At 40.0% G+C, this 21,840-nt stretch overlaps 3 protein-coding genes across 5 annotated transcripts; all 3 read right to left on the reverse strand.

The window, feature by feature from the left end:
* Window positions 1–241: 241 nt before the first annotated feature.
* On the reverse strand, window positions 242–7,288 carry LOC139282570 (troponin T, cardiac muscle isoforms-like). The gene is made up of 11 exons (XM_070902345.1): window positions 7,271–7,288; window positions 5,630–5,654; window positions 4,173–4,188; window positions 3,999–4,062; window positions 3,776–3,892; window positions 3,566–3,643; window positions 3,284–3,368; window positions 3,068–3,209; window positions 2,889–2,979; window positions 2,300–2,340; window positions 242–633 (listed from the first exon to the last, which is right to left on the reverse strand). Exons 1-11 carry the CDS (start codon window positions 7,286–7,288, stop codon window positions 594–596), a joined length of 717 nt encoding a protein of 238 aa, XP_070758446.1. The 3' UTR covers window positions 242–593.
* A 3,996-nt stretch (window positions 7,289–11,284) lies between these two features.
* On the reverse strand, window positions 11,285–15,830 carry tnni1b (troponin I type 1b (skeletal, slow)). Of its 3 annotated transcripts, none has more exons than XM_070902342.1 (6): window positions 15,808–15,830; window positions 12,551–12,590; window positions 12,341–12,472; window positions 12,116–12,205; window positions 11,760–11,936; window positions 11,285–11,389 (listed from the first exon to the last, which is right to left on the reverse strand). In XM_070902342.1, the coding sequence occupies exons 2-6, from the start codon at window positions 12,557–12,559 to the stop codon at window positions 11,285–11,287; spliced, it is 513 nt and encodes a 170-aa protein (XP_070758443.1). In that variant the 5' UTR covers window positions 12,560–12,590; window positions 15,808–15,830. The 3 variants fall into 3 exon arrangements, with proteins under 3 accessions (XP_070758443.1, XP_070758444.1, XP_070758442.1); XM_070902343.1 differs by lacking the exon at window positions 15,808–15,830 and adding an exon at window positions 13,797–13,805 and having other exon boundaries at window positions 12,551–12,592; XM_070902341.1 differs by lacking the exon at window positions 15,808–15,830 and having other exon boundaries at window positions 12,551–12,781.
* Window positions 15,831–17,961: 2,131 nt separating this feature from the next.
* Window positions 17,962–21,840, reverse strand: csrp1b (cysteine and glycine-rich protein 1b). The gene is made up of 6 exons (XM_070902269.1): window positions 21,774–21,840; window positions 20,703–20,812; window positions 20,055–20,223; window positions 19,627–19,756; window positions 19,410–19,503; window positions 17,962–18,634 (listed from the first exon to the last, which is right to left on the reverse strand). The coding sequence occupies exons 2-6, from the start codon at window positions 20,809–20,811 to the stop codon at window positions 18,558–18,560; spliced, it is 579 nt and encodes a 192-aa protein (XP_070758370.1). The 5' UTR covers window position 20,812; window positions 21,774–21,840; the 3' UTR covers window positions 17,962–18,557.

Consider the following 21,840-nt stretch of genomic DNA (forward strand, 5'->3'; position numbering starts at 1 on the left):
AGTTTTGGTAAGCTCAATTTGACCTCATTGGAAAAGGTGTGGCTTTTATAATTACAATGGAGTTACTGCTCATCTTAAAGTTCCCACAAGGGAAGGAACCAAAGGCTTAAGAGAAAGACGACACTATTTCTGGTTTGTTAGATAAAGATTTGTTTAATTCGTTGCAACCACACACAAGAACCAATGAATCGATCTCAACTTCACTTTTAGTGCTTTAGAAATTACAGATTTAGTGGTAGGCCATGTAATTTAGGATTACATTGAAAAGTGTGTCATACTTGTTATCCTTTCAGACACTAAAGTCATTATAATGGGTTACACACCTCCTGTCAACTAAACACAAGCTGCAACACATCGCCTGATCAGTCGACAGTAAGAGGCAGTCCACCCTGCTGCTACATACCTGCAGATGAACTCAGCATGCACTTCATTTCACAGAAAACATATTTAAGATCATCTTATGATATCTTCAGAATTGTAATGTGTTCTTGCATGTTCAAGTATTTAGAAAACATTATTATGCCGTTTGTGTTTCTCTCAATAATTTCATGGAAGTCAGAAGTTGCCGGCTTTCCTCGGGTCGGTGTCGGATGTTACTTCCTCAGGCCGCGCTTGCTCCTGCTACCCTTTGAACTGAGAATAAAGGGGAAGTCAGCAAATGATCCACCACATTAACCAGCACACAACCTACCTGACCTGTAATGCAAACTGAACCTTGTATCTTTCTTATCATGGGAAAATCCATTTGTGCGTTGTGTGGCTCACGCTCATTTTTTTCTTCCATTGTTCGAGCGTCAGACATTTAATTTATGCTACTCATGTAAATAATGATGCTACTCTCTGCGGCTATATTTGAAATTTAAATTATTTCAGTTCATTTCAGGCATGAGACCACAAACAACCATTTTCTTGACAGTCTTAACCTTTGGATTTATTGTCATTAACCTTTTATGTGAAGAAAAGATATCCTCATAGTTCAGATGTTAGATGTTTTGAACTGCAGACCAGAATCTGTTTGATCATCCTGAAACATTTTACAATGTCATCAAGTCAATAAAGTCTGGTCCCAGTGCAGATCCTCACCACAAAGCAATATCTACATGTTGTGACTCTCCTCACGACAGGCTGCGTGTCAGGGAGTTGTGGGAAAAGTTCAGTCAAATTAATTAATTTCCTTTCTCACATGAAAATTTTCATCATTGTATTTCATTTGAATAATTTTAGCAGCACAAAAGGAAAAAAGCAAAGATTAGAGGAAAAATAAACATGCTTCTGTGTTATTTTCTACTGAAATAATCATCTTGTGACTCCTTCCAGGGGTCCCGACCCTCAGGTTGGGAACCACTGCTCTACAGAAAGCTGCTGCTGGCCTACTGAAAGCTTTTCACAGCTGTCTGCTGTTGGAAGGGGATTTGCTACCAAATAGTTGACTGCTATCTTTATCTACTGTTGCTACCGAGGTACCTAACCCCTGCAGCCTCCCTATGAATACATACATTTATCAATTTTAGGTGAAACTGGGGCAAATAATTATCTTTTCTATATGTTAACAATTGCTGAAAATGAATATCTGTTTTACCTGAAAAAATCTATTTGTTTGTTGTTTGCATTGATCAGTGACAGAGTTAAAGTGTTCCTGGTTTGCAAAGCCGATGCCATGTTCTGCAGGAAAACTAATATCATACGCATGTTAAAGTTAGCAGAGCCTGAGCCCTCATTGCAGCACAGATCAGGAGAGAGGATTCACATGATTTGGATGGCAGCAGGGGCCGGTCACTGTTGTTATTGTGAGCTACATTATCACAGATGATATCACATAGCAGTTATGAGATCTCTCAGCTGTTGTACCTCCCTTGCAGCCCGTCTCTCCTTTGAGACTGAGTGCTCAAATACAGTATGTTGTTCAGATACCTCAGCCTGCCCTGTGTTAAAACACCTCTCGTGTGCTCGTCCTTTTATTTTCCCAGTCCTGTTTGGCTGGGTGTTCTCTGTCTGCAGCTGGCACAAACAGCTGCTACTGACGCCGCTTCAAACAAATGGAGATCAGCGTTGTGAGAGAAGCTGAGGGGAAGTTGAAATATGAGGAGGTGGAAACTTGAGGAGGTCATAAGGTGAACTGTCTACCAGGGCTCATGAGTCTGCCTTTTCATGCCTTCTTAGTTTTGATTTTGTACCCGTCTTGAAGAAAGGTCTACTCAGTTGTCCAAGTACTTTTTAACACACATTAGATGCCAGATTACTATGTAAGAAGGCATCATAATAAGTGCACCATATCAGCATCGATAACACAAAGACTTACACTTTCTGATGATCACTGACCCGGTTTCTCAGCACGGTGACCTGCAGAAAAGAGGTGTTTAAAACTGACATCTACTGCCCAGCAAAAACTGAATCTGACTCTTTGACATTTGTTTTACCATCTAAAAAAACATTATATGAATGTGCAATTTCTGAAAAAAACTGCATGTAAAATTTGCAACATACTTTTTCTAACATAACTGACCTGTAACTGAAACATGTATTTTGATGATCTTACATGTTAGTAACTCAGTTTGGCATCCCACGTACATGAGGCAGTAGCTGCAGCATGATGGAGAAAAAAAGTAGGCAAATACTTGCTAAACTAGCCGAGACCTAGCCTTATCAGCTTCACTGTTTCTGTAATTACTGCTTTCTGCTCTTGTAGGGCAGCAAATATTAAATCTCTCACTCCTGAGCTGAGTTCCACTTCTGACGACTGAGAAACTGATATTGTGTTTATGTAAGTAAACGTTTTCATAAGTCTTTCTGTCATGGCCTGATTATATTTTGGCCTGCGTCCTAGAGTCTGTTTGTTCAGAAGACACCTTGGTGATGTTCACTTGATAATGACGACACTGACATCTCACCTCGTACTTCTGCTTTGTGTGTTTATACTGGAGTTCAAATTTCTCTGCCTCCAACTGACGCAGCCAGTCCCACAGTTCTTTAGCTTTTTCCCTGTTTCAACACAGACAAGAAAGCGAAAGCATTATTTCATCTGAAATTCATCACTACTGTTACTGTCGTTACTGTGTTTTTATTTTACCTGAGTTTGTCCTCTTTCATGTGATCAGTATTTAACTCTTTGCGTCGATCACTCAGGATCTTCTTTTTCTTTTCCCTTTCCGTTTGTCTTTTCGGCCCAGTCTGCGTCTGTCGGCCAGGAAGAGGGAAGATGAGGCCATGTGCTGTACAGTATGTTGTGTGCCTCCAACACGCTATGACATTTCAAAGAAAAGCATCACCTTGTATCCAGTGAAACTCAAGTTGGACAGGATCATCTTCTTCCTGGCCTCATCATCTGCTTTCTTCTTTGCCTCTTCGTCTTCTTTTCTCGCTTTCTCTTCCTGGTGGAAATAATCATGGTACCTTTGATTATTCATCTTCAGTATTGTGATGAGACATTGATGACATTGTCTGAACTGGGTTTGATTGAATGGAAGTATGATTAATAGGTGGGATTGTCCTGGGACAAATATTTCAAAGACTGACAGCTTACAGGTCTTACAGTTATGATTCTAAATCTTTGTCTACGTGTACGTACGGCTACTTTGTTCTGCCGTTCTCTTTCTCTCTCTGCCCTGATCTTCATCTGCTCTGCTCTCTCTGACCTGCGTTTCTCCTGAAATAGGAAAGAAAAGACATTTTACAGACCAAAACAAATCCTGTAAACACTTATCATATCGTAGAATGGGGTAATATAAGAGACTAAACATGGGATATATTGCAGCACAAGGGTGAGATGTGAACATACGATGCGATCCGTGAGGCTAAGAAGCTCTTCTTCCTCCTTCTTACGCTTCTCAAAGTGAGCTTCAATCAGAGTGTGGAGCTCCGTCAGGTCCTTTTCCATTCGTTTTCTATGAATGTCCTAAAATTAAAGCAAGAAGTCGAAATGTGAGCTGAAACGTTATCCAACAATCTGCCCAGGAGACAGTTTGCAGGTGTAACTTCAATCAGTCCTCAGATGAACTCACATCAAAGTCCACTATTTCTCCCTCTGGGATTTTGGGTGCTGCCAAGCCGGGCACAAAACCAGGCCTGAGGAGGATGGAAAAATGAAAATCTCTTTATTTTCGTACGTCTCTCACGGAGACCTGTGTTTCAATTGAAGTTATATAAATACTTTTAAATTCTGTTCTCACTTTAACTTGGGCTTTGCTTCTTCTGTGAATCCATAAAAAGAAGAAAGCAAAGTAAAATCATCAGTTTATGAGGCAATTTATTAGAAAGAAGAAGAAGAAGAAGAAACATTTCATGCATGCAATAACCCACAAAGCAACACACGTAGCCTCTGTACTTTTTTAATAACCTTTCCATACCTCCGTCATTTTCCTCTGCACCATCTGCTGAAAGATGAGAGCGTCAGTGCAAAGTCAACAGTGAGTGAAAAGTTGCAGAGAGCTGACATGTAGAGAATGCAGGTGATTCTCTGTGTAAAGTATATGCAGTTGTATAAATGTGTTTGAAGTTTGATTTAAGTGATTATTGTTGGCCAGATAGATGAATGTTTTTTATAACTCCTTTCTGAATCTCTCTTAAATGCAAGAGTTCTACATGTTTTGGATAAAAAAAATATATTTATTAAAGTTTTGTTTCTAAGCTCTCTTAACGCTTAATGTAGGCATGGTATTATTTTTTTTATAAGCCTTTCTGGTTTAGCAAGTCGTAATACAAATAAATGAAAGTGTCATTGCTGATTGACACACGTTGCTCTCCGGTTGGTCTCTAAATTAAAGGCAGGGAATAGCTGTCAGTAATGATGGAGTTGGAGTAACCTCTGACACATAGCAGCTGACTGAGGCAACATAGCTGACCATCTCCTGTCAGTGTTGATGGACTTAACCAGAAAGGTATGCAGACGCGTTTCTCTCTGAGAGTTTAGAGGAGGCGGCATCAGATTATCATCACAGATTATGTCACCTGTCGCCTCCACCCGAGTCCCTGCTCGGTAACAAAGAGGCAGAGAGTAAACTTTTCACCTGTCCCTCATAGTAAATGTTTTGTCTGTTGTATTTTGGTTTTTACAAAAATGTGAGTCTTTCAACAGTGATACCAGATCCTGTTACTTAGATAGGCCTGGGTAGAAAAAGCAAATTGAAAAAGAAAAGAAAAATGATCTATGATACTTGATCATCAATCATTTTTACACGTACTGTATCTACATGATTTCCGATTTATATTTAGGTGTTAAATTAACCGTTTTAAACCACACTGTACAACTTGAAATGGACATTTCAACAATAACTGCATTTTCAGCAAGTATACAGGTACATTGGCGGTATTAGAGATAGTATCACATATCCCCATACTTTTATATCATCACTGTCTAGTAAAAAACATGCATGTCCTAATAATTTTGAATTTTTCAGATGACCTGACACGTTGGATTATCTGAGAAATACATCGTCATGAAGCTGAAAACAGGGCTGTTTTTCTCAGCTCAAAGTTGAGGTTTTGGAGAAAGACGGTTTTCCTTGGACAGCGACAATATGTTCCTTACATGGCGACTGTCATTAGACTGTATGTTTGCCAACAGTGTGTCAACAATAAAGTCATATCTATGTATTGCTGGCATGCAAACAGATATTAGCAGAAGCAGTACTACCTTCTACCTCCTCCTCCTCTACTACCTCTTCCTCTTCCTCCTCCTCCTCCTCCTCCTCCTCTGCTACCTCTTCCACCTCCTCCTCATCTTCTGTGCAAAGCAAGCATGTAGAGTTAGCAAGCAAACAATGTGGTAATCTCACACAGCATTTAGATCAACATTATTTCTGCCATCTATGTGTATTTTTGACAGCGCCTTCAAAACCAAGACAGTCATTTGTGCAAAGCATTTTCTTGTATTCTTACTTGTACTATTTAATTTTCCTTATATTCTACAACCTGCCATTTCTTTTTCATGTTTTATCCTCTAAACTGGCAATGGAGGATATGTAGCTTCTTGTAAATTACACTGAAACTGGTTTATCAAAAAAAGGAAATAAACTAATTCCACCCCCAGCTTTCCCACAGTTGCATTTAGCTTTTATTTGCAAAGTAGTTAAATTGCTGTCTTTTTTGTTCCTGACAGTGCTTCCATCATCGGACCTCTGTGGGAAAAACCGAGCCTTTAGTCAGAGTACCTTCGGCCACAGGGGGTAACTCAACCTCTTTGCCTTGCAAAGACGGTAAGCCAATCTGCATTTCGAGGACCTCTAACAGGCATAAAAATGAAAGTGGGTATTGTGCTTGAGCCGCTATCTTCCCCAAGGTCCTCCACTGAGAACATAAGCTGACCTACATTGCTCTCTAACAGCGACTGCACTCCACACAGAGGGGAGACAGGTGCCGCTTAGTTTCAGGGACGGCGGGGCTGTACAGTGGCCCACATGGACAGCCCCACAAAGGAGACAGAAATAGAGGTATGACCCTTTATCTCTTTGATGGCGACCCACTGCACCATTTCAATTGAAAGGACAGATCCACTGGGATGTTCATACTAGGTGAACTGATCTCCGGCCTCAGACAGACGGGACTGACTGAGAGGACAAAGGTCAATCTGGCAGAGGAGCTCAAGGACAGCAGCTGCCTCCACAGTGGCACTGACATGTCAAAAATACAGTATGCTGTAAGGCGAAGCCAGCAGCTTAGCAGATGCAGTGTGTTAAGTGATTGAGAGTGTTTAAACGCAAGGCTCAAGTGTGTAAAGCAGGTAACAAAGTGGCAGGAAAAATAAATACAACCAGCCTCTCAACATTGATGCATTTAGAAGCAAAAAGTTTGACATTGTTTTCATCGATATTGTTTGTATCAAAGTACATACCAACAATATCCTCGTCTTCTTCACAGCGTACACACAAAGAGAGGTTAAGAGCACAGGTCAGCTATGCCAATGTACTACACAAGTATATTAAACATGGGCATGGACATAAATGCATTTCTCATATATATAAATACATGCAGCATAATAACAATTTGAATGCATTTTTATGTCACGTGAAGCAGCTGTGTATCATCCAGCTGGTCCGAATTTCTAGCAGCTTTTTTCTTACTGAATCTGCAGCCTAGTAACTACACTTCAATAACAAACTGTGAAGACTCATGTTGCCCACATGTGTTGGCTCAGTGAACTGACAAACTGACTTACGTCGTCCCCTGAAAGAAGAACAAAAGCACAGCGAAAACATTTTGTTAGAATTGTTTCCATCTGTGCAGGCATCGCTTTGTCGTCATCAGAAATGATCCATTTTACTCACTCATAGGTGGCATCTTCTGTGTCTGACATGTTTAAGTGGCAGCACCTGCACAAGTCAGTCCAATTCAGAGGAGAGCAGTGAGTGCATCAACAACAGCCCGAGGTGATTATTATAAAGCCAAATTGTGCCCACATGTCTGAATAAAACAATCTGCATTTACAGTTTAAAAACATATAAGAAGAGCACACAGACTTACCCGGAGAGTGCGATGTGTGCTTCAGATGGGGCTCAGTGGGGAATTGTATACTGTGCCCTTCTCTGTGGGCCATAAGCTTTTAAACCCAGTAGTGGATCACATGGCGGCAAGCTGCCCATGTCTACAATGGGTGGGCACATACCTGCAAACAGATGGCAGATGTCGCTAACCAAAATGGGAAAACATGCATTCTCCATGGACTTGCATTGTCTATTTTTACATGGCAAAACCTAGACCTGAACGGCACGGGATTATTGCCCTCGAAAGGTTTCTGTATTTCAGCTCTGGCAGACACGAGGAAGGTTAGAAATAATCCTTGTCAAGCTACACCTGTGTGCACACAAATACACAAAGGGGCGGCTCAAGCTCCTCTGATTTCAGAGCAAAGAAACTACTTTATGATTCTGCTGATGAATACCAGATTTATCACACACAATTTAACTTGTTTACGGTAACAATTTATACCCTAAAGTGGATTTGTTATGCAATCAAATCCTTGAGCATTTTCCCATAGCAGGTTGCCAAGGGGATGAGTAAAATAAAACTCACTCCCTTCACCATCTCCTGCACCTCGCCTTCAATCATGAATCTCTGCCCTCAGTCCTTACATGCAATAACATGCCAAGTCTTTTGATACTCCCAGTGTTTGCTGTCAATATTGTATCTGACCCCACAGTCGGGATTATGACTCAACAGATGTCTCTTGTGAGCCAAAATGTAACGCTGCTTACGGGGTTGACTGAGGGGAGTTTCCCCCGCCACCTCGACTCTGGCTTTGTTTACAGATCAGTTGATGCGGTTTTGAAGTCTTGTGGGGCGGGTTTGAGCCTCAAGACGGTCGAGACAAGTTCTAGTCAGGTCTCAAATCTTGTCAAAGCAAGTCCCAAGCTGAGACTGATGTCTTTGGGGGTTAATAAAAGTCTAGTCACATATGGCAAGTCTTCAGAGGATAAAAGTAAATCTATAATAAGTCTTTCATGTCTCTGATGGAAGTTTATTAAGCATATTAGGAATAACAGAAATCCTCAGAAATCTGTTGTTGATATTTTATCCATGTGTATGCATTATGATATCTATTTTTTATTCGATTTTATTCATCAGGTACTACAAGACAAGACAACTGGAGTTCACATGATAATACTGATTTAGAACTACTGGCAGCAATGCATTGCTATGCACTGGAGATCTATTATATTGCCAACTCCTTCACAGAGATGAACTGAACTTTCTAATTATTTGAAGCTTGAGAGATGTACATGTTATTAGAACATCAAAGGGAAGCCCCAGGAATTTGACATTTTTTTATGATTTTTTTTATTGTCATAAACATTTAGAAACTATTGAAAAAAAAGAAACAAAAGCTATGATCTGAATCTTTATATCCAGACTTCATAGTGGTAATTATTATCATTTTTCCTTGTGAATGTGTATCTGTGTATCTGTGTATAGTTTTAGTTATTGTGTTGCTCACATAGGGATGTCCCCTGTCAGACCCTGTACATTGTAGTCCATGTAATGGTTGCTTTTGTTTGTTTAATGTAGATGCAAGTCCCTAACAGGCTCCATGATGCGACAGAGCGTGCCTGCAGGCTTTGAGGATGTACTAGTAGTATCTTGTGTGATATTCATCTCGGATGAATATATAAAATTCTTATTTTTGTGTCAAATATTTGAACTGGGTTTTGTCCTGTGGTTGTTGACATATAAGAGGAAACTGTAATGGGTTTTTCATAAAAATAAAACATGTTTGGAATGCATGTAAGGAAGGAGAGGAAAGCTACACACTCACAACCCAAAATAAAGTCATTTCTTTTTTAATTCTATCAATCGACGTTTTGGCACTTCTCTTTTACTGGATAAAAAGCTAGTGAATGCAGATACATATGATAAATGAAACACCTTAATGAAAGACGTTTGTGCTTGAATGTTTAGAGTTTGTGTTACTTTACTAATATCCGTTGAGTGGGTTGCAACAAAATCCGTAAATCAGCATTAGGGAAGTCGGACAATCACAGAATTGAGTTCCGAGTATTTTCATCTGATTGAATAAACTTTCTCCTCCTGCTCGTATTGCACCCATCTGGCACCTGAGTCAACTAAAACAAACAACAGGAAGCACTTACACCTCCTAATACTATCTAACCCTGACACGGCACCAGTCCTGACATGGATCAGCTCAGACTGGTCTCAGTATTTTCAAGATTTATTATCTATCTATTCTAATGATAAGCAGTGCCGTTAGTTAGACATAAACGCTACCTTCATCCATGTTTTTTATCTTAAGTTGCAGATACTGAAACTTGCTGGTTGGAAAATCTCTGTTTTTGTCTCAGTAAACTGGCTGTGAGCTGATACTGCCACCTTGTGGTGGAAATGAAAAATAATCAGAATACAAATGAGTAACTTGAAAAACTCAAATATTATAGATTAGAACTGAAACAATCAACGACTGTATGATTATTTAGTCATTTTTTAAGCAATAATGCCAAACATTAGTTGTTATAGCTTCTCAAATGTGATGATTTATCACTATACAGTGAATATTTTTGAGTCTTGGACCTTTGAGAGGACAAAACAAACTTTTTGACTTCACATAGGGCTCTGGGATATTTAATCGATTAATTGAGAAAATAATCTGCAAATTAAGTCCTATTATAGATATTAACATGATTTATTTGTGCATCTTGGACAGGAGTTTTGTTGTAATTTCACACATTTCATCTGTCATTAATACAAACATACAAGGTCGTCGCCTTTAAATAAAAACTCCAGCACCATTTCAGGCTACATTTTGAGAGCATCTCATTCTTTAGGGACTAAACTCTGGCAGATAAATAATGAATTGTGTTGCTGGAGTGAAGCCCACTCACACGCATGACACAGTCCATTTGCTGCAGCATATATCAAACGCACCCTTCACAGCGAAGCGGGCCATTTAAACTGTTGATGTCCTGCCCACTGACTCATTTTAGCATTTCATGATGAAGCTAGCTCGCCAACAGTACAGTCATGTTGTTTCCGGACAGATTTGGAGGTAATAACGATACTTGTGCGGCTCCCCGCTGCTGTCCCCGCCCGCCCCGCAGACAGACTCTTCTCAGAGGACTTACTCCCCGCAGAGATGCCAGGTATCCCCGCTTCACTTCACCGGGCTACAGTAGGATTGTATTGTTTGTGGTGGCTTTCATATTGTGTGTGTCTCTCCTGCAGGTCTGCATGTTGCTGTCTTAGCTTCTGCTCGTCCAGCTACCTCATTTTCATTGGTAGTGATTGTGAATTAATTCTTTGTTGTTATCGAGCTTAGTCTTTGTGTGCTGTCGGGTTGGTTTTAGTTTCATGCTGTTGATGTGATTGAAGTAGCCTAATGGTGAATGGTGCCTGTATTCTGGTGAAAGTTGGGTCTTCACTCATTGCAATAGTAATTTATCTGACTTGGATTACGTTTTGAATGCATTGTCTTTAAAAAAGCTTTATTCCTGCATCTTCATTTAAAATGTGTGTGTGTGTGTGTGAGAATGCAAAGCTTTCCCTTCTTATTAGTTCAAATTTAAATAATGAACTTCAACCAAAAAGACACAGAAAGAGAGACTGCATATGCCGTGTTTATTTCAGTGAGCATGAAACAAAACGCACAGATAACGTGGGAGTTGTAGAGAAAATGTACTTTATATAAAATACCAAAACACCCTTTGTGACCCTGCGAAGTACTTGTACTTCTACCCTGTGAGTTTATATGTGTATGTTTTGTGCTGTACTCTACTCTCTCTGGTTTACAAGTGATGGTCTTAGACGTAAAATGAAAGCCAGCTGTTTGTTGAATCACACCCGTTCACTGGTTGGGGCCCTTTGCTGCATCAAACATCTTCTTGCGGCCCTCCATGCCCGACATGGCTTCCACGTTCTTCCTCCAGTCGCTCACCTCCGCCGTCTTCTCCTGCATAGAGACAATCACAGAGACGTACTTATTTGAAGTCTTTCCCAGTGTGGTGTTAAACAGAAACACTCACTGGCATGTAGGAATCTTTGGTAAACTTAACCTGATATTTTGACCTTTGCACCAGTGGTGGTTTTGGCTAAGAAAGGTGGTTTGTCTGTTTCACACTTTGCAGTCACCCTTGATATGGACATCAGCCAAAGGCTTAAAGTGTCAACATAAATTATCACCTTGGGAAGCATCGCTGCCAGAGCTGCACCTTGCGTGCCGTGGGAATGAATCAGAATTGTGTCATTGTCTTTTCGGCCAAAAGCATCTTCTTAGCTTTGTCTGTTTTTATTTTTAATTTTTGTTTTTCCTCAAAACGCACCTTTTCTGTGTCCTCCTTCTTGACCGATTTAAGATTAGCTCGCAGATCCAATGAGACCTTGTGTTTGGAGCCCAGCAGGGAGCGCAGGATGGCATCAGCAGAGACCCTCACCCTTCTCAGGCTGGGTCTCTTAAACTTCCCTCGCAGGTCCAGTACCTTGATGTTCAGGTCTTTGATCTGTGGAGCCAGAAGAGTTGGAGTTGATCTTGGTCATTTGCCACAGACAGTGTCCCATTGTAGAATCCATTCATTTAATTGTTGGACTTGGACTACTTCATGTGTTTTAGATATTTGTTGTTGATGTGGAAATGATCAATTCTGTTCATTGTTATCTTTCTTAACTAGAGCTCGGTTACCTCTCTGTTATTGTGCAAGACTTTGGCTTCAATATCGTACCGCTCCTCGTCCACCACGTCTATTTTGGCATGCAGCTCTTCACATAACGTCTATATAGAAAATAAAGGGGAGTTGGATGTTAACTTTCTCACCTCCTGAGTGAAATAACAAATCTTTAGCAACAATATTTCAGTGAGTTTTAGTTTGCAAATATGAACATCTCTGTGGTCCATGTAGAATTATACTTGTAGTTCTGCTAGGGACATGCCACTGGTCTGTATTGGAGGAGATTTTTCTTCCAGGTACTTTTCCTTCTGTTCCTCTTTTTCTTCCATCTCCTGCTCCAGCTCCTCCTTGGCCTTGGCGACCATCAAGCTCTGAAATACCACACGCAAAGTAAATTGAACTGTTTGGTTTACTTATTTAAGACTGTGCAAATTGGACGGAGGACTGACCTTCAGCATGAGCTTGCGGGAGGCTGAGATTTTAGATTTCCTCTGCAAAAAGAACGACACTTTTCTTTTTAATTTCACGTGACATTTTAGTAGCCGAGTGATAATCTTAATATGTGATCCTGTTAAATTATGAGATTTCTTAGCGAGCAGTGTCTTGTGAAATCTTACCTCCAGTCTGTGGGTAGAAATTAAAGAAAGGACACAATAGACACAGAAATGTAGCATTATCATTCAATTGCGTATTGTAAACATGTTAATTGAATCTGATAGTTGCCATATTGTATTTCATCATGTGTTTCTATAGATAAATCCCATTTGCTGGATGACACTGATACTCTGATTTGGAAATGGAAACAATAACAGAAACACAATACACTTACGCTTTCTCAGGCATCTTGGCTATTTCAATTCCCCCTGGAAGACAAAAATAAAACCTTTTGCCTCTGAAGTTTTCAACAGTGGGGACCACTTGGGTCAAGTGCCCCAATGGGTCTTAACTATGGTTTCCCTTTTAGCTCCACACAGTCGAGCGTATAGTGTTACAAGAATGGAAATATACAGTGTATATAGAGATCCATTGATCTTTTAAAGTTATCTAGTGTTAATTGTAACTCAGTTTTTATTCTTTAGCAGTGATTTGTGAATTATATATTAAATTATTACATGATGTGACTTTTCACAACCTGTTTTGTTTAGTTTATCGGGTATTGTTACGTCTTACTCATAGAAAGGCCTGCTGGACAAAATCATGCAGCCACCTCTCAGTGCTGATAGCACACACGTCTGCCAGAGAGCAAAGTGATGGCAGACATGGAGAAGCATGGCAGCTCTTCCAGACAGATAACATTTCCTGCTTTCACCCCGACTTTTCCACTGGATGAAGACACAAATATAAACAAGGTGCCCAGTTCTCAGAACAGGACTGAGATAAACTTTTTAAGAAAGAGAACAGTTGACTTTACCAAGCAAAAGGATGAAAATAATGTGCCTACAGAGTTATATGGTATATAATATATCTTGAGATTATATACATTTGTCCACTGTTTCAGATTTTGTAGGGCTGCAGCTAACAATTATTTTCATTATTGATTTATCGGCTGATCATTTTCCTGATATGACTGAGAAAAAAGCCAAAAAATGACGTGATTAAGTGATTATCAAAATAGTTGCTGGTTGTTTTTCTGTCGATCAACTAATTGATTAATCGACTAATCGTTTCAACTTTACCTCACCATACCAGTGGTACCTCTCCCTTTGATATCTCAGGGTGTTTTAGGCCATTCTAGGCAATGTTGCAAATCAATGAACTGGACTGATTTTATGGCAAAACTTTTATCCATGAACAGTTAATAATTTCATTGTTCCAAAGTTAAGTCACTTGCGATCATGTGATATTAAATCCAATTAACAGTGATTTAGAGAGTTTACATGGTCGTAGCAATGTGACTTTAATTTAAAGCTTTTTTTAATGGATTGGAACTGAAACGATTAGTTGATTAATCACTTAATTAATAGACAGAACATTATTTGTCAACTATTATGGTAATCGATGTAATAGTTTAAGTAATTTTATAAGCAAAATACCAAAAAAAAGAGTGAATATTTGCTGATTTTCTTCATCTCCTATGATAGTACACTGAGTATCTGTGGGTTGTGGACGGTTGGTCAGACAAGACATTTTAAGACATCGATATGATTAATCGTGAAAAAGTTGCTGTAAATGCAATATTGATTCCAAATACCAATGCTTTATTTAATGTCTAATCTAACTGATCAAATCCAAAGATCCTAAAATTCAGTTCAGATCAAACCATCACAACCTTTGATGCTGACCGGGGGGAATAAAATGACACAGAAGTAATCATTGATTTAGTGCAGCAGAGATTCATGGCCTTACCTTTCTGTGTTGATGCTGTGGATGCAGACCGACACAAAGTGATGGAGAGAAGAGCTCACTGGAATATTTATCTCCTGCTCCCCTTTGTCCCTCCTCTCTATCACAAGGAGACTTAAATAGAAACACACACACCATGAGAGGGGGTGGTCTCAGGATAACAGTGACTGTGATGCTCCTGTTGTGTTGACAGATCACTGCTCTCTGCTTCGTTATAATAATGTGTGTGAACTTTTCTGTGTGCCAGAACGGGAGAAACAACATCCTCGTCGACTTTCACTTCAGCAGTTTTCAGTCAGTTGTGAATCTGTTTTTCCTCTTTCGCATGGGGTAAACTATTTAAGGCTCTAGGTAGGATCTTTCCCTGCTCTTGAACACCAGCTTTGTTCTTTATAACAGACAGCTGCTGCGTGTATTGAAAGTTCAAGTGACAGTTCCCATCTTGAAGCAAACCTCAAGCAGCCATAGCCAAACAGTTTGTCTTGTTACTGAGATTTTCTTTGGCTACTGAGAGTGATGTTGGAGACGTGCCCTGTCCCCCCCTGAGACTGCAGGGCCCCCTTGGTCTGATTAGGATAATAGCTGCAGACAATGCTAAGCCGTGGTTTTAAGGCAGGAATGTAGTTTCCAGTATACATTTAGCTAAGGCCTACCGACTAAACATAGACAAATTGCATCACCATGTGATGCTGCCACTCTTTGATTCTGGGTTCCAGCTTGCATATGTGTGCATGCTTTGTATATGGTGTGTGTGTGTGTGTGTGTGTGCATGTGTGCAGAGCAAAATATTAGCAGATGAATGTGTCTGTCTGTGTGAACACACATCTCAGTGCTCAGTTCAGTCATGCAAGGACATTAAGTCCTTAAATTAATCCACAAAATCACTTGTGTCTGGTTTGTGTTTGTATTAGAGATTTAATTGTCTTCAGTTTGTACAGCAGTGGCACAAACTTAGAAGTCCAGTTTGAAAGTCTTGTACATAGTAACACTCGTTAGTGACACAACAGCTTTGATGTGGACCGACTGACGGACCGACACAGAGCCACAACGCTAGCATGATTTAAAAACGTTTCACTTTAATCTGAGTCATGGGAATATAAATGAACAAAAGCCTAGTTTTACTGGACCACAAGTGCTGCCTGTTGGTACCACGAGACCAGAACAAGTAAACCATGCCGTGTTCACATATCATTTACCGGAGCCACAGCCAGCAGGGAGGACGGAGGATCGCAGTAATAACGGCTCTCTTCAAGGAAAAGTAGCAAAATAAAGTCAAATGACCAAATCAAGTTACATATTTGCAAATGATTAGTCAATTAATGGATTAGTCTATCAACTATTTTGATAATTGATTGATTTATACTTCTCTTTTATGAGCTGTTGGTTGGGCAAAACAGACAATTTAAAGATATCACATTATGCTACACAAAAGTCCTGCAGGACAATTCATTACTGTGAATTAACTGTTGGGCTTATGTTTACTAGATTAACTGTTGTTTTACTTGTAAGAGGAGCCACCAAAACATAACTTCACAGTTTTAGGGTTAGGGTTAGGGTTAGGGTTAGCTCGCTGCTAGCGAAGGCAGAACAGCTTCAGTGCTCCTTGGCATAATGTTCAAGTGTCTGAACTCTACCGAAGGGATGAACAACATTCCTCCAAAACATGTTCCCTTATTTGGTGTTTTGATGAGGGTGGTGGAGGGTCCTATCGAACATCGTTAGTGCAAAATCTCCCATAGCTGTTAGACTGAGTTGACATCTGGTGACTGCGAAGGCCATAGCATATGATTCACATCATTTTCATACTCCTCAAACCACCCTGTGGCCTCCTCTATGGAAGCATCTGCATTGTTATGTTCGTCCGCTCGCTTTCTAAACACGTGCTTTACATTTGTGGTAACATGTGTGTAGCTGCTGTCAGCCTCATGAGACCCCAGTGACTGTGACCTGCTGGGCCACCAGCCCTGCTATTTATTACAGTTTCATATGTATGGAGAATCGCTGTGCATTGTTCAGACTCACATCAAAGATGGGACGTAACCATGGGAAATACTGATACTGCTGAATCAGTGTCTCTAGTGAAATCAGTCTGTGGATGTACAAGATAATTGCATTTGCACTATCTGACTGTAACCGTATCGTCTTAGTCTTTCTTTTAGTGGTGGCGTTAGATTGTTAAAATTTGCAGGACTTCGCTCTCGCTCTCGCTGAGTCAGGACTTTAAAGTCCCTGATGCTGATTTGATTTATGACACTGAGATCCGGGCTGTTGGCTCATGGCAGCTGCTTATATTTCCACAGTATATATGGCAGCAGGATTAACAAAGTGCTGTGTGTGTTTGCTGGACTGTCTCTGGGAAACTCATACAGATGTCGATGGATTATATAGCAGTTTACTGTCCAGTAGTTTTCACATGCGATACTTTGCAAAGTATATTGTTTAAGTTTTTGTCCTAAAAAAGAATTTAAAGTGCTCACTGCTGCTGTATCATGCAGACGTTATTTGTATGTGTAAATGAGTAACAGCAGCAATGTTTGGTTTGATTTCTTATTTGAAATGTGGCGTTAATGTAAAGTCTAATATTACACTCTTGCTCTTGTGTTTTTGGAAAGGTTTAGAATATTGTTTGACCTGCTGTGCCTCGCTGTGGTTGCTAAGCTATGATTGGATAATTGCTGTTTGAGGGCGGAGTTTAGCGAATTCATTTTCAATAATAAGACACCGGAAAACAACATTTTAAAATATTGTTACAAAATTAACGAATTACCATCAAAGTGATGCAGTTTCACTTTGTATTTTAGTGAATTATAGACAGTATGTTCTCTGCCTAAAACCAAATGATAATTATTAGCTTTATTTTTATTTATTTATTTATTTTCCAAGTGAAGAAGATTGTTATAAATATTTTGATCATTTCACCTGACGATCAGGTCTCTCTATTGCCCTCTGGTGGCTGAAGAGAATTAAACTATATGTTCATTGTAATTTAATACTTACTGCAGGATATTTGGGGCAAACATATCTTTTTTTAAGATGTCTCCGAGGTCGGAGATGAAGCACATTTTTGTTCCACTCGTTTATTATGAATCTAAACAAGTGAAAGCTCTGGAACAGATCCCTGTGTAATACTTCCATCTTAGCGTGGATTTCAGACCTAGTTTTGCTGACTCACACATGTTGTAATCTGTTCCAAAACAAACAGCTGCCCCTCCCACCCACCACCACCACCACCACCACCACAGCTGCCTGGCACTGTGGTCAGTGTGCCAACTCCTCGGCGATGGCAGAGACAGGGCTGAGCACTGCGACTCCGTTGTTCACCACAACAGCTGACATTTTGCTCTGTTTTGACGATGATTAGAAGGAATAACAAGCACACCCAAGAACACATAAACACACACACTGATTTCATCAGACCAGAACCTTACAAAGAACAATGGCAACTGTGTAAGGCATGCCAAATTTTGCATTACGTGGGAGTAAGTAATAATAATAAGGGAATTTTTTTTTGCCAGATATTTATTTTGTGTCTCAGCAATAATACATATCTCAAGACAGTATGTACACCATCTGACATGCAAGGCAGAAAGGGAGGCTTTATCTCGAGTGTAACTGAAGCATGATGTGAGGCTGTCAGTCTTGAAACATGTTGATCTTAAGTTTGTTCTCGCTCAGACAACAACTCATTCAGATGTTAATCAAACTCAACATTTGCCAAACTCAGTTCTGTTATTACAGTGAAAGTGTCTCTTGGTATTGCAAACAGAGTTTAAATGTATTTTATTTTGGAGCCAGCTTCCTGTTAAACACACACATTGTGCACATCCAAACACAGAGTTAGAATTCAGTGTGTTATAAATGTTTAGCGTGATATTTAGTTTTTCAACCAGTCAAAAACCAGGACATCATAATCCAGATTCAAACACGTAGAGCAAAATCTACTTGGTGAACTTGGTGACAAAAAGCTGTGTGTTGTGTGCTTCTTTCATTCCTCTTTGCCTGTAGCTGGAGTTAAAGGGCAGAGTAAAATAGGCTCGATATTGACTGACGGATGCTGGAAGTGATGATATCGGAGCGCAGATGTCAGTCCCAGGTGGGCCGAGGCTTCAGGCTTTACTGGGAATGAGCCAGAGCTCCGGCACCCTGACCAAAGCCAAACCCCTTGGGACCAAAGTTCTTTGCATAGCAACCTGTGAATGACATTACAGACATTACTGAGAAACACTGTGCAAAACACACTGGGAGACAAACTAATGGTTTATTAAACCTCAACTTGCCAAGCCACATAGATTCTTAGTTGTCAGCTGGTTTATTTAAACTGTCGAACATGAAAGCTTGTTCAAATATGAATAAAAATATACTAAATGGCAAAAGGTCAAAGCGGCTGCTGACCTATTGGGTCTCTGTCTTAAGTAATTTAGAGCAACTGCTTCTAGGTTGAGGTTCAGATGCGACTGTATGTACTGTGTGTCATGCAATTATACCGCTTATCACAAAACAACTGCAAGTACTGCAATACAGTAATGCAGTAATGCAGTATTGACTCATTCATGTGAGAATTTTCCCAGTATGCATTTGTTTCATAAGAAAACGTTCTCATTAGTGGCCGCTGTTTGGTGTAGTTTGGAGGCGATTTGACGCAACTAAATGATTATTTTCATCATCGATTAATCTGCAGAATATCTCCTTAATCAATCAAGATATCGTTTGGTGTATAGGATATCATTAAATAGTGAAAAATGCCCTCAACACCTTCCTAAAGCGAAAGGTGACGTCTTTAAATTGTTTCTGTTTTTGGGTCCAAAACCCCAAAGACATTCAATTTACTGTCACATAAGACAAAGAAATTCAACAAATCCTCACATTTCAAGTTGGACCAAGGGGATATTTGAATAAAAATGTATGAATAATTATCAGAATAGTTTTCTGTTCGTCAACTAATGGAATTTGTTGATACACACAGACCTTTACAGAAGATCTCCCCGTCCCTGTCAGCGACGGTCGTGGACTCGAGTCCTTTGCCACACTTGGCACAGCGGAAGCAGGCTTTATGCCAGGACTGAAGGAGAGAGCAGAGAGTTGATTAAAGCTCAAGAATATACAGAGAACTGACAAATCATCCATTTTTATTCTTCATTTAAAGCACAATTTATAAACTACGATAACAGTAGATCTCTCTTACGTTGCCTCCTCCGATAGCCTTCTCCGCTGCGTACACTGTATTCCCGCATCGAGGACACACATCTGAGCCCCCTGATTTCTGGGCAAACTTTGAGGCGTTGGGGTTATTTGTAGGGCGATGAGGAGTTTGTCTGTCAACAAAAATAGAGCTTTAAAGAAGGCGGTAAGGAAACAGAAGAGCTGGAGGAAATCTCTGAGACGGAAACACGTTGCTTTATTAAATGTATTAAAAGCTACTAATACAGATAAGTGGATCCTTTTTCATGTTTCATCCATCACGTGTAAAAGTAGTTTTGTTTGTGCACACAAAAAGGTAAACTCAAGCATTTTATGAAGTGCACTTTGTCATTCTATAGTCTGGGTAACAGTCTGTAGCTTTATACTGTTCTCAATAATTCTAGTTCTCAATAGAAGTGCTGTTTTGCTCACACTTCAGGCTTGATTCCAAGTCCCTCTCCTGTGTCCATACTCAGGGTGCCGGCTCCGCCTCCGAAGCCGTAGCCTTTTGGCCCATATTTCTTGCCATAGCATGATTTGCAGTAGATCTCATCCACATGAACGGCCACTGTTGTGCTGTCCAAGTTCTTCTTACAGACCACTTACAGCAAAGAAAAAGAGGGGGGAAAAATGAATTAGAAATACAAATCTGCATATGATTGTCTTTTTTTTTATTTTTTAGCTCAGCATCTAAAGCAAACCAAACTTAAACAGTTCTTGACAGTTTGTCACAGATGTTTAGCTGTGACATTACCACAAACTATGCGTGACATTTTAAAGGAGAAAATGGCATACGCAACACACTGTGTGCTTAGCTGGCTCAGATAAATACTTGTCTGTGCTGGAGGGGGAGCATGTGTACCTCCCTCTGCCATTTAAGGAAGACCAAGCCTTTGTCACATGTTTCCACTGGATCCAAATAAGGACTGAGATGTCCGAGCGAAAACCTGCAGATGCTCACTTTCCTACTCTGATGCCAAATACTCTGCATTGCCGCCTGGCACCTCTTGTGATTTCAGAGTTGTTTACTCACTGGTAGTCAGTAGGCGAAGCAGATTACCTGAGAACTTTAATACTTACTGCACAGAAAACAGGATTTATGCCAGCTCTTCCCCTCACACTGCACTTCCTCAGCGAAGTAGACGGTTTTCTGGCAGCAGCCGCACTTGTTTCCTCCTCCGAAAGGCATTCTGTAAGCACAGAGGAGAGCCATTCACTGTATATATGACGTCTCTTCCTCTATATTACAGATCAGTGTTACTCTGCAGACAGAGGCCATCTGCAACACTTAAGGCTAGAAGCAACAGTACCTATAAAAGGAGAGGTACCGGTTTGCTACGATGCAGTGCTCTTTCTTTCCCTCCTCTTGTTTCAGCGTACTTTCATGAGAAGGACTGTTCATTCCTGATTGTAAAATGCAAAGTGCCTGCTGGCATCGCTCAGATAGCACCAAACCACCTCTTATGTATATGCGTCAGAATTCACTTTGCATGGACACCACACCAATGTGTTCTTTTCATGGCGATGACCTCATGTGATGTTTGAGATGCATCGGCCAAAGTTTGTCAGAAAGTCTAGATCGCTCTGGATAAACAGGAAATTCCCTGCATTTCATCTTGTAATCACACATGTTAACAGCCATGACCTCAGACAATCCAGCAAGCTATGATACACTACTCAAACGATCTTTTAGAAAATAATGAATAAAAACACTGTTTGGGGATAGTTTCAGCATGACTGCAAATGAAAAAGCTTGCTTTTTTTTTTGTTTTTTTTACACTGACACCTTTTTCAAGGTTGTTTCCTATCTGATGCCTTTCCTGCTGATGCTCAGGAAACATATTTGAAGCATAAACATATTCTATCCAAGACAATAAGAGGAAATGTCCAACTTTAAAGATAGGCCTCTTAACTGTATGCAACCAGCACCACTTCATAGTTATTTGATTAGAAGTAACTTTGTCTCTAAAATCTCAAATCTCAAATTGTTGCTTTCATTGCATTTTATTCTTGAAAAAAGGGTTTCATACTTTCTCTCCAAATGAACACTTTTAAATCAATGAAGCATGAAGACATGAACTTACTAACAGTATGTCACTGTTAAATCCTACAGTTATGTTTTCTTTATCCTTACAACTTAAACAAACCGACCTGTGCTGAAGTGAAAGGCTGATCCGCTCTGTGGTTGTTCTGTGTTAAGAGGTGAGTTGGTCAGAGA

Source organism: Enoplosus armatus, chromosome 3 (assembly GCF_043641665.1).
Source record: "Enoplosus armatus isolate fEnoArm2 chromosome 3, fEnoArm2.hap1, whole genome shotgun sequence".
NCBI classification, from domain to species: domain Eukaryota; kingdom Metazoa; phylum Chordata; class Actinopteri; order Centrarchiformes; family Enoplosidae; genus Enoplosus; species Enoplosus armatus.

Coding starts and splice junctions, on each gene's coding strand:
- LOC139282570 (XM_070902345.1), bottom strand. Junction 3,210..3,283: donor GATGATCCTGTCCAACTTGA/GTTTCACTGGAT, acceptor CATACTGTACAG/CACATGGCCTCATCTTCCCT. Junction 634..2,299: donor GTCAGTGATCATCAGAAAGT/GTAAGTCTTTGT, acceptor CTTTATTCTCAG/TTCAAAGGGTAGCAGGAGCA.
- tnni1b (XM_070902341.1), bottom strand. CDS start 12,781: ATGATAATGCTACATTTCTGTGTCTATTGTGTCCTTTCTTTAATTTCT. Junction 12,206..12,340: donor TGTCCCTAGCAGAACTACAA/GTATAATTCTAC, acceptor TTTTCTATATAG/ACGTTATGTGAAGAGCTGCA. Junction 11,937..12,115: donor TCTTGCACAATAACAGAGAG/GTAACCGAGCTC, acceptor CTGGCTCCACAG/ATCAAAGACCTGAACATCAA.
- csrp1b (XM_070902269.1), bottom strand. CDS start 20,811: ATGCCTTTCGGAGGAGGAAACAAGTGCGGCTGCTGCCAGAAAACCGTC. Junction 20,224..20,702: donor TAAATCCTGTTTTCTGTGCA/GTAAGTATTAAA, acceptor CTTTGCTGTAAG/TGGTCTGTAAGAAGAACTTG. Junction 18,635..19,409: donor CGGGGAGATCTTCTGTAAAG/GTCTGTGTGTAT, acceptor TGTCATTCACAG/GTTGCTATGCAAAGAACTTT.